The sequence below is a fragment of the Bombus impatiens genome, unplaced genomic scaffold (genome assembly GCF_000188095.3).
Source record: "Bombus impatiens unplaced genomic scaffold, BIMP_2.2 scf_0914, whole genome shotgun sequence".
Lineage (NCBI taxonomy): Eukaryota > Metazoa > Arthropoda > Insecta > Hymenoptera > Apidae > Bombus > Bombus impatiens.
The window spans coordinates 678,097-689,315 of record NT_177333.1 but is presented as its reverse complement, the minus strand read 5'-3'; the positions used below and the strand labels follow the sequence as shown (position 1 = coordinate 689,315).

The following is an 11,219-nucleotide window of genomic DNA, read 5'->3' as shown; positions in this document are numbered from 1 at the left end:
CGTTCGGCGACCAACTGTCACCTCGAACCCAATCTCGCTATCACAAATTTTAAACAATTACGGCTGTGATAAAATCTAGGTTAAAGTACTAGAGGATGTTCCCAAAATTTCCAAGGAAAGGCTTCGGCTTTCGTTCCCCGCATGGCTTCGGAAAGACAGCGGGATTTCCCGTTCGGAAGTTGGGGAAAACCCCCAATACACTAGTCCAGACTTTTACTATAGCCGTCCTTAAGTAATAAAAATAAGAAATAGTCTTAATGTTCCAATCTGACTTTATAACGATGAGTTTGGGCTCGAAGTGACATGGTAGGTTACCGGATGTAACCACGGTCACGGAAGGGACATGTACCTGATAGAGGTATGAATTATGGCTCTCCTTAAAAACAAAGGTTAACCCGAGAGGCGGGGACAGGAGTATGTAAGGGCAGCCTCTTTTGGATTAAGGGAGTTAGAGTTAGAGTGTTAGAATTGTTGGACGAATTGCCGATTGAATTATCCGAATCGAGTAGTACGTTGATACTTGTCCTCCCGTGGATCGTAGATTCGTTATCGAACCTGAATTTGTTGTCACCATCATCTCGACCATCCTATTACTATGACTCATAGTAGTTCGACCATCCTATTACTATGACTCATAGCCTCTTGTAGTGTCCACATTCGTACTGATAAATATTGGCTACATTCGCGACGGTAAAGTAAGTAAAGGTTCATCGAACGCCCCAAAATGCCAACCTGACTCCGACATATAGTATATATTCTAAAGGACCGAAAAAAAATTAAAGTATTTTTGTTCAATATTAAATGAAGCTTTTCAATTATATATTAATTATTTAGTAATATTAAATAATAAGTTTTAAATCGTTACTCAAATTTCCGTAAAAGTATTTCTTTTTGAAATGAGATCCATATTCGTACGAAGAAATCGATTGTTTTTAGTACGAGATTCATATCGATACGAAGAGATCGATTTCTGATATTTCGATACAATTCGATATACGATTAAAACTCGTACAGCGGTGTTAATAAATATCGATGTCGTATTAATGCAATATCAGTATCAATCTGATTACTGTTATGTATTTTCACTTTATAAATCTCTGACTTTAAAAAGTAGATTTTGTCTGTGTATTATTCATTTATGGTTGAAAAAGTATATATAATTCAAACTACAGTTACTCTACAAATTTCAACGAGAATATATCACCTTTAATTGACGTTTCTGTTAGACACAGGTATGTTGTCCCAATGTTCAAAAATATATCTTTTACGTTCTTCAACGTAATAGAGATTATGATCATTTTTTATGATTTACTATAGAAGTCTTTTGTATTATTATCTGCATTATTACTCTGATCAATTAATTAAGATGATACAGTGATTTATAATTTACAAGTTTACATCTCTTTCATAGTTAAGTATATTCATTTTATATATGTTTTCATAATTTAATCAAACCATCTTTGTTGAATTTAGGAATGAGTCATATTAAGAACCTACGTCATACTATGTCTTGTTTAAATATTTGGAGATTGAAAAGACAGATAGTAATCAAGAATGGATATAGAGATATTCATCATTCGTAAGTATTCTTATTTATAAAAGCAGGATCTAGATATGTTAGATATGTTAAAAATCTCACAACCATGTCAATGTTAATGTTAATGAAAAATGCTTTAGGTGTAAAGTATTAGTAGTGGGTGGTGGTACTGGAGGTTGTAGCATGGCTGCAAAATTCGCTGATACATTTAAAGACCAAGTTGTTATAATAGAACCAAATGAAGTAAAACATCTTTTGTCAAATTTTTATTTCAATAATAAAAATATTGAATATTTTTATAATTAAATAAAGTATTTTATGGTATATAAATAATGCAGAGTAACATTTTATAGATACATTATTATCAGCCAATGTTTACTTTGATCGGCGGTGGCATAAGATCTTTTGAACATTCAAAAAAGTTAATGAAAGATACTTTACCAAAGAATGCTAAGTGGTTTCAAGAAAATGTAATGAGTTTTGAACCACCACGTAATCAAGTGACTATGAGCAATGGAGATACTGTTCAATATGAAATCATGATCATTGCAATGGGTTTGCAATTACATTGGGAAAAAGTGAGGTTGGACAAAATATTTTATACCTTTTAACTAATAAATAAAAAAATTAATTTTTTGTTTTACACATATAGATACCAGGTTTAATAGACAGTCTTAAAGATAATATGTCAGGTGTTTGCTCGATTTATGGACCTGAGACTGTTATAAATGTGTTTCCAAAAATTACAAGAACCAAGGGTGGTACTGCAATATTTACTTTTCCAAACAGTCCTGTTAAGTGTCCTGGAGCACCTCAAAAGATTGCATATATTGCAGAAGAGTATTTTCGAAATGTAAATAATTATAATATCTCTTAAATCTCAGTATGCATATGTTCATATTTATTTTTTTTCCAAAGCAAAAAGTACGCGATAATATAAAGGTTGTGTATAACACTGCTTTACCAGTTATATTTGGAGTTAAAAAATATGCTGATGCTCTTTGGGATGTTTGCAAAAGAAGGAATATTACTGTAAATGTTCAAACTAATCTGATAAAGATAGATCCAGCTACAGAAGAAGCTGTATTTCAAAAATTAGATGGATCAAATGAAACATTTGTTGAAAAAGTATATCTTTATTTTTTATATAAAGTGAGCTTATATATGTCTGTAATATATAATTACAATTTACAATATCTTTCCATTCAGTATTCACTACTTCATGTATGTCCACCAATGGGCCCACCTGATATTTTGAAAAAACATTCTTCATTAACAAACGAAGTAGGATTTTTGTCAGTTGATCCTAAAACTCTACGTCACACAAAGTACTCGAACATATACGGAATCGGAGATTGTATTAGCGCACCAAACTCTAAAACTATGGCAGCAATAGGTACTGTATCAGTCTTTAATAATTGTTGAACTATAGTTTATTTCAGATTTTTCTTTTCACAGCTGCTCAGGGAAAAGTATTGTATAAAAATATTATGGATGACTTGGCTGGTAAACCAATGATTATGGCCTACAATGGTTATTCATCCTGTCCTTTAGTTACTGGTTATAGCAAGTGTATTTTGGCAGAATTTGATTATAATTTGCAACCATTGGAAACATTCCCCATAAATCAAGGTCGAGAATATTATTTCACGTTTATACTAAAAGCCTACGTATTCCCGCTTTTATATTGGACCTTAATGATTCGGTAAATTTGTTGTAAATTAGGAATAAGTTTGCGATTTTCGCATGGAAAAAGTATAGACCTTCATAAATTATTATAATTTACAGCGGAAAATGGGATGGACCTGAATTTTTCAGGAAATATTCAAATGTGATAAAAAAGAAGGAAGTAGCTAAAATTTAAATAGTATTTCGACTGAATATTTAAATCTTAATGTATAATAATTGAAAATATCTATACATAATAATAAATTATAATATATATAATGAAGATGTATCATATATTTTTGCAACATAATCATTTTATAAAATTATGTAAAGTTGTAAATAATGAATTTACATATATGTGCAATTTAATTGGTTAATTTTGATTTTCATATAAATGAAATTTTTTTTTATATCTACTAAGTTATTTACAACCAATTCCTTTATTAGTTTGCAACCAGATTATAAGCAAATGCGATGTAAGTATAGGAACTAAAATTAAAGAGTTGCAACATGTAGTAAAGATACTTCTTTAGAAATGACAAATTTTACAATTAGTTTAACCTATTCGGCGATTGAATTAATTGGCTGGAAAACAGCATGATTTACGTAGTGTAGTAGCAGTGTAGGCAGACACGTCAAGCTTGACATAAACATGGATGGTCAGCTATCGGTAGGTTTCTTAATGCGTATGCTACATTTTTTTATATAGATTTGGTAGCAAAGTGCACTTATTGTTAATATATTCTTGATATAAGTATCGTCTCGTGCAATCGTAATCATGAATCGTGCTGGATCATCGAAAGTTGTACAGCATAACCTCTCTCCAATGCTTCGGAGTGACCAGGATCGCGAATTTCAGCAACGCGTATGATTTCTACTGATTTTAAGTTTGCTTTCCGTATTTGTCCCCATTTATTAAAGATGATTAAATGAGAGTGTTTTCTAACCTCTTTCAATGCAGTGTAACACTGCGTAACATGTGTAATTATTAAACGAAATCATATTTGAGTCCTATATGGGTGCATACATGAGAAAGATTTTTTAATAAGTTATGATTTAGCAAGATATTTTTACACATATATTGTATATTTATAGGAACCAACACTTTATACCGTCAAGGGTATGGTCATTTTGGACAATGATGGTAACAGAATATTAGCTAAATATTATGACAAACTCATATTTCTTACATCGAAGGAACAGAAAGCGTTTGAAAAAAATCTTTTCAACAAAACGCACAGAGCAAATGCAGAAATTATAATGCTGGATGGTTTAACATGTGTTTATAGAAGTAACGTAGATTTATTCTTTTATGTTATGGGAAGTTCTCATGAAAATGAGGTATGTGCAAACCCTAAATATTCAGTTATATTAGTAATAGAAGATATTGTTATATTTTAATTCTTGAATTTTATTTTAGCTGATCTTAATGAGTGTATTAAATTGTTTATATGATTCAGTGAGTCAAATTTTAAGAAAAAATGTTGAAAGAAAAGCTGTTTTAGACAGCTTAGACATAGTCATGTTAGCAATGGATGAAATTTGTGATGGAGGGTAAATAAAAGTGTTTAAACAATATGCTAACATTAATAAAAAGAGAAATAAAAATTTGAAACTTTTCAGAATTATTCTTGATGCTGATGCCTCGAGCGTGGTTCAAAGGGTGGCATTAAGAACAGATGATATCCCACTTGGGGAACAAACAGTCGCACAGGTAATATTTAATATTAGGTATAAAATATTTAATTGATTTAATGGCATAACAAAGTTTATGTCCATTTACCACATAGAAACATTTTCGATTTTTTTATTTTGTGTTCATGCATCATTCTACATTCTTCGCATAGTCTCTGATTGTAAGTTTTTGTGATTCTGAAATGCAGAACTATCAACAATCTTTCATAGGATTTTCATTTGTGTCATTAAATATTTTGTTTTTGTTCTAGGTTTTACAATCTGCGAAAGAACAACTCAAGTGGTCTTTACTAAAATAAGATTTATATACAGGAAATTATATTAAATACCTAAAGTTATTACTTTAAAATATAAAAATTGTATGAACCTATAATGTTTAAATATTAAAGAACAACAAATTCTTTATTAGATATTTTGTAAATTCCGTATTTAAGTTATATTCCCATTTGGTTACAGAAACAATTAAATGTTTTGTATTAAATTCATAAATTATAGTAATTATTTATAAGATTTATAATGGAAACTATGTATTAATATCAATATGTTCAGTATTATCATTATATTCTTTATTTAGTACTTATTTTGTATGTTGCATCCAGATGCATATTAAAGAAAAAAATAGTTTTTAAATTACTGTTTCTTAAAAGCATGCATTTCTTTGAAATGTTACGTATTACACGCATCACACATGAGCGTAATATTGGAAGCCTTCTTCATTCTACACTCCCTATAACTCGTTTAATTTTGTTCTGGAATAAACGAATGCCGACATACAGTTTCATTAGTAGTTGCAATAGAAACAACGATTTACGACATATATAAAATAATTACTTTTGTAAATCATGTAAGTAACGTTTAATAATGTTCAATCAGCAGATGGCGAAGATTAAAAATTTAAATCTCTCAGCTCATAAGCGAAGTTTTTTAACATTTAAGAGCTTAAAGGATAACCTAGGACTTAAGGAATAATTCGAGATTAATGTAATATGTAATTAGAATAATTTGTCTAACAATTCTTCCTGGCCTTAGTTATATATAATTGGTTATAAGTGTTTCCGTCGATTAACTACAATTTGTAAATCTTTATACACACACTTCGTACGTTAAAAGGAATGTAAAAAGAAAGTTAAGGAGCTAATTCAAAATACGCAATCATAAAAGTTCGCAAATTAATCCTTTTAATTAGTGTATTTTTACTAATGAAAATTTGTTCAATTTGTGAATAGTTTCCTAGCAGGGACTCAGTCCGATACCTGGGCATGACCCTGGACAGGAGACTAACGTGGAAAAAACACATCTCAGGTAAAACGAAGCAACTAAAGGACAAACTAAAAAAATTCTATTGGCTCACGGGCCGACGCTCCAAACTAAACATACAGAATAAAATTATCCTCTACAAGACCGTAATAAAACCTGTCTGGACCTACGGAATCCAATTATGGGGAACAGCAAGTACCTCCAACATTGAAATACTTCAACGCTTCCAATCGAAAACGCTAAGATCCTTAATAGACACACCTTGGTATGTTACCAACGAAACAATCCATCGCGACCTCAAGATACCCATAGTCAAAGAGGAAATAGCAAAATATAGAAATAGATATAGCAAAAGAGTCAACAAACACCGAAACCCCCTAATCACTGGACTACTTGATACGACGGACCAGATTTGCAGGCTGAAGAGGCACTATCCGCTAGACCTAAACGCTAGATTCATTTAGTTATCCAAATTAAGCATATTCACTTATTTATAATACTTATAAATTATACTTATGTATAATAAGTATTAACTTATTATAAATAAACAGCCATGTCACTGCGCCACGCCAGAAAAATTATTGAAAATTCTCAACGCGAGAATTGATTGTAATTTCAACAAATAAATAAATAAAAAAAAAAAAAAATTTGTGAATAGTAAAATACTATCACAATGCAGTGGTGAAAAGTGGAACTAATAGCTATTGTTATCTTCCTAACACACTATTGCTCTCTTCGTTTAATACTAGACATGTCTTTTTCGCACACTATCGCCCCTCTTCGTCTACGGACAAGTCATATGCTGTCATCTATCTTTACATACTCTAAGTTGCAGTTCCTCCAATATCGGATAGATGATAGCAGCACACGGCTCGTCCGATATTCGTTCGCAAGGAGCGCGATTTTGGCCGGGTTATGTGCTGCTATCTATCTAAGATCAAAGAAACTGCAATTTAGAGTATGTATAGATATGTATGTAGAGTATGTATGTATGTCAAGAGTCAAAGAGGGGCGATAGTGTACGACGAAGACATATTTCTAGCGTTAAACAAGGAGAGCAATAGTTTGTGACAAAGATATCCATAACGATTAGTTCAATTTTTCATAGCTACGTGGTGATAGTGTTTCATTGCCTACAAATCGAACAAATTGTCATTAACAAAAGAAGCTAATGAAGAGGATTAATTTGCGAAGTTTCGTGCTTGCATTTTTCAAATTTGATTCTCAAGTTTCTTTCTATGTTTCCTTTAACTTATGAAATATATATTTACAAGTTCTATTAAATAGAGGGAAGCATTAACTGAAACAATATTTAATTCGTCGTAAACCAAGCCTGAAACTTGAGTCTTGGTCGTACTTGGGCCTAAGTCTAAAATATAATAATTTGGAAATACATGCGTTGGTATGCAACGCAATTTCGATGTTTTTGAAGAAGTTATCAGATGATTTTTACCAGACTCCTTTCTTTTTTTATTACCGCCATCTTGAGATCGTTTGAATTATAATTTTTCCCAAACCTTACCCTTCACAGTGGCGAAAATAATTTATACGTTAGAGTTAAAATCAATGCGTACATGTAATATGTATGTTCGCATATGTATATATATACACAGAATATATAGACACGTACATATAGTTATCAGACATCAACCTCCTTGTTAATTTTATGATCCTAATACGAAATCGTGATTTAAGTTAAAAAAATGAGTGAAGCGGATCTTATTGTCCGTATACCTGTACCAGTTACACAAACGCGTCAATTCCTATGAATCTTTCGAATCGCATGCAACCAATCAGAAATACAAAAAAAAAAAAAAAAATACGGTTATAGAAATCGAATGAAACAAATGACCAGTCAATTTAAAAGAAATATCATTTTTCTTATAATCAGAAAAATCAATTTTTCTGATAATTCCAAAGTTTAGGGGTTTGCGCGTTGTTTTAACTCATTTGAAGGGTAAAAGGGGTGCGATAGTTCTTTCTTTCTTTTTTTCTGTCTTTTTCCAGCCCCAAGGGAAATCTGAGGTTGAGCCGTAGCGGAAGGAAGGCTAAAGGTGTGCAGATAACTACACGTAGACAGCGTAGGACAGTGGTCGCTTATTCGAAGTCGAGTGACAAGCTCGTAGCCCGATTCGATTGTGTTCGTTGGTTACTCTTTCATCGGGTTCCTCCGCGTTGGGAATTTTAGATTTGATTACAAAACGCGTCGTACTATCCTCCTACCATCGACATCGTCTCCTCCACCTCCCCTACAATCGTGCTTTTACCCTTGCCGCTAGCGATGGGATCAACACGTCCGCGTGTTGAGCTTTTACTTTTTACTTTTTACTCGTTTCTCCACCTTGCTATATTTTATGAAATGAAAGTATCACGTCGCTTTATAAAAGGACGATGCAGTCGGATAGTATTTATATAAAATAAGACAGTAGTTACATACGTCTCTTGATCTTAGTAATTAAATTCAATTAAGATCGTTCCCTCAACCATTCGATTTAATATTGAGTGATTTACATTTCGATTCGATATACGTTCATTGAATTACGCTGGTGCTATTTTCTTTCACAACCTTCCTCCATTTTTCACACAACTTGAACATTTCATCCTTCCAGAATCTCTCAGGTCTTTCGGCGAAAAACTTTTCAATATGATCTTTCATGTCGACCAAATTCCTTAAAAAATATATAAAAAAAATTGTAAGTATTTAAAGAATATTAATCGTAAAGGAAAATTGTTGCAGATTTGCAAACGGAGCTTATTGTGAAGAATTATTACAGGTTCTTTTAGATTCGAAATGGACCAGACCTATCATTGGTGTTTACATTAACTCGTACTAAGGCTATACACTTTTTTGTGTGACAATTACAATTACAATTACTAGATGTAAGTAGAAAATAGCATAAAGCTAGAATAAGAAGATCATTTCATTAACTTTATTCCTCGTTTGCAGAATTATACTAACATTATTCATGAAATTGTACAAGTCAAGTTACAGAATTATATATGGGACTCCTATATATAATAATAATCCTGTATAATCTTGTATAATCTATAATTTGTAATTTGTCAATTTACTAATATTATTAGTTGACTAGTGGCTAAAAGAATGTAGTAAAATCGAACAAAGAACGAACAGAGTCGGCCCTATCGCTACTTTTAGCCGCGTCTGCCACCCCATTCTGCCTGCACCGATGAAAAACTCTTGTTGCTCGATCGCGACGGAATTATTGGCCGACCGTGCTTATTTATGGCGTTCATTTTCCTGGAGATTGCAGGAGAAAACAGCTACGATCTCTCTTGCACTGGAACGATTTTTTTGCGGCAACACGTCGATCCACGATTTACGATATGTCAGCTGAGAAGTGAGCGGGACGTTGATAACGACGACACTTTGACGTGGAGGATCGTCGTGCACTGGTCTCGCGGCTAAATTAATTCCACGACTTTTGGATTTGTTCTCGAGCAAGAAAATATTCATTCAAGCCTCTGGTGACTGACGTTGCCTCTTTGATTCGATGATAGCGGTAGTCTTTTTTGGTTGAAGCAATAACAGGACCAGTGGATTTAGAATAATGCGTTCGGATCTCGTTTCAGTAAGAATTTTTAGACATATTATTATTATTTTTAGATGTCATAATTAGTAGATTATGGATGTGTTCATGGGAAATTTGAAGGCACAGAAATGTACAGAATGCATATTACACGCAAAAGTATATAAAATATATAAAATAGCATAATAGGTTCCACTTTTCTAATCGTGTTATAAAAATGTCAACTTGTATAAACATCCGCAGTTTAATTATTATTTTGCTACATTGTCTATATAACACCTAGAAATGTATATAAAAGTATAATTATTATTAAGTTTTAATAATTATTATTGAGTATCTGAATATAATTAATTACTATTAGCTATCGTAGTAACCATTTAAAAAAATATCTGCATTCAATTAATGCAATTTTTAAACGAGTACCGTATGTCTTGGGTCTTGGGGATCCAATAAAATGAATAACTATACGATTATTTCCTTTTTAAAATATGGTAGGTGAAGTTGAAATGAACAATAGTATTCTTCTAGTGCGTGAATAAAAGTCGTTATGGGTAATAAAACTCAGGTCATGGATGGAAACTCGGGTCATGGTCAACGATTTCATGGTGCATTAATTTCATTAACAAGGCTGAACCCTATTTACACCATTATCTTTCGGACAACAGCAGGTACGGATTACCCTTTCGACAAGTGCAGTGAACCTCCGTAAAATAATAAACAGGATCGTTACCATATGGTAAAGAGGCACGTTCCCCTAGTAGTAACTTAAGTCGATCGGTTTGATGTCTATCTGTTAGCATCTACCGCTCAGATATTTAAAGGAAGAAATAAATACAAATATTAAATAAAACAGGAAAATATTATTTTACTACGATATAAAATGAACTAATATTTTTCTATTTTATTTCATAGTTTTATTTGGATACTTTATGACAGTGTATAGACATTTGTTGGCACTAGTATTATGGTATAATATATCATTAGAGGGTAGCATATGTCAGTAAATTCTGCAAGTCCCCATCTAATCCTATTTAAAACGATGATCATGTATAATGCAGTGACTTCGTCTGTTGCGACACAGAGTCATCGAGACATGATTAATAACTTTTATGTTTCTCTCCATTGTCGCTACATACTCCCGTAAGAGAATTATTCTCTTGATTTATTGCCTATGGTGTTTATAGAAATTGTTGTTTCTTGTAGAAAATCGTTCCAATGAAACAAAATTTGCAGGAAGCCTGTGCCATTTGTAATGTCGAGTATTACCAAATATTAAAAACTAAATTAAAGTATTCCAAGTATCTGAATGTACGATTGCTTATAAAATCACCATGTCGCAAGTTAGAAAACAACAACAACAATTACAACAAGTTAGAAAAAAAATAAAGATGACGTTCATCCAATAAAAGTAACTGATTCCTCAAGATAGATATTTGGTTTCCCAAGTTGAACGAACCATTGGATCAATTTGTAACAGCGATAATTGTAGCAATAATTGAAAACTATAAATAAAT

The 11,219-nt window shown here is 32.1% G+C and overlaps 2 protein-coding genes and 1 long non-coding RNA gene across 9 annotated transcripts; 2 read left to right on the top strand and 1 right to left on the bottom strand.

Moving 5' to 3' along the window:
• Positions 1-1,012: 1,012 nt before the first annotated feature.
• On the top strand, positions 1,013-3,851 carry LOC100743158 (sulfide:quinone oxidoreductase, mitochondrial). Of its 2 annotated transcripts, none has more exons than XM_003493019.4 (9): positions 1,013-1,229; positions 1,467-1,579; positions 1,678-1,780; positions 1,891-2,115; positions 2,190-2,390; positions 2,456-2,665; positions 2,747-2,933; positions 2,996-3,242; positions 3,326-3,851. In XM_003493019.4, the coding sequence occupies exons 2-9, from the start codon at positions 1,476-1,478 to the stop codon at positions 3,399-3,401; spliced, it is 1,353 nt and encodes a 450-aa protein (XP_003493067.1). In that variant the 5' UTR covers positions 1,013-1,229; positions 1,467-1,475; the 3' UTR covers positions 3,402-3,851. The 2 variants fall into 2 exon arrangements, with proteins under 2 accessions (XP_003493067.1, XP_033179214.1); XM_033323323.1 differs by having other exon boundaries at positions 1,013-1,232; positions 1,474-1,579.
• LOC100740272 (coatomer subunit zeta-1) lies at positions 3,766-5,308 on the top strand. 6 transcript variants are annotated; one of them, XM_033323324.1, is made up of 7 exons: positions 3,783-3,875; positions 3,961-4,070; positions 4,301-4,546; positions 4,626-4,759; positions 4,829-4,919; positions 5,053-5,061; positions 5,152-5,266. In XM_033323324.1, exons 2-7 carry the CDS (start codon positions 3,984-3,986, stop codon positions 5,197-5,199), a joined length of 615 nt encoding a protein of 204 aa, XP_033179215.1. In that variant the 5' UTR covers positions 3,783-3,875; positions 3,961-3,983; the 3' UTR covers positions 5,200-5,266. The 6 variants fall into 6 exon arrangements, with proteins under 6 accessions (XP_033179216.1, XP_003493044.1, XP_033179215.1 ...); XM_033323325.1 differs by lacking the exon at positions 3,961-4,070 and having other exon boundaries at positions 3,766-3,875; XM_033323326.1 differs by lacking the exon at positions 3,783-3,875 and having other exon boundaries at positions 3,934-4,186.
• A 232-nt stretch (positions 5,309-5,540) lies between these two features.
• LOC117152264 lies at positions 5,541-6,305 on the bottom strand. The gene is made up of 2 exons (XR_004462585.1): positions 5,732-6,305; positions 5,541-5,649 (listed from the first exon to the last, which is right to left on the bottom strand). It is a non-coding gene; the product is annotated as an uncharacterized LOC117152264 (long non-coding RNA).
• Positions 6,306-11,219: the final 4,914 nt, after the last annotated feature.

Bases quoted from the DNA above. Each gene is read 5' to 3' on its own strand.
- LOC100743158 (XM_003493019.4), top strand. From the start codon at position 1,476: ATGAGTCATATTAAGAACCTACGTCATACTATGTCTTGTTTAAATATT. The intron at 1,781-1,890 runs GTAAAACATCTT...AACATTTTATAG, and splicing joins TTATAATAGAACCAAATGAA to ATACATTATTATCAGCCAAT. The intron at 2,116-2,189 runs GTGAGGTTGGAC...TTACACATATAG, and splicing joins TGCAATTACATTGGGAAAAA to ATACCAGGTTTAATAGACAG.
- LOC100740272 (XM_033323324.1), top strand. From the start codon at position 3,984: ATGAATCGTGCTGGATCATCGAAAGTTGTACAGCATAACCTCTCTCCA. The intron at 4,071-4,300 runs GTATGATTTCTA...GTATATTTATAG, and splicing joins ATCGCGAATTTCAGCAACGC to GAACCAACACTTTATACCGT. The intron at 4,547-4,625 runs GTATGTGCAAAC...ATTTTATTTTAG, and splicing joins GAAGTTCTCATGAAAATGAG to CTGATCTTAATGAGTGTATT.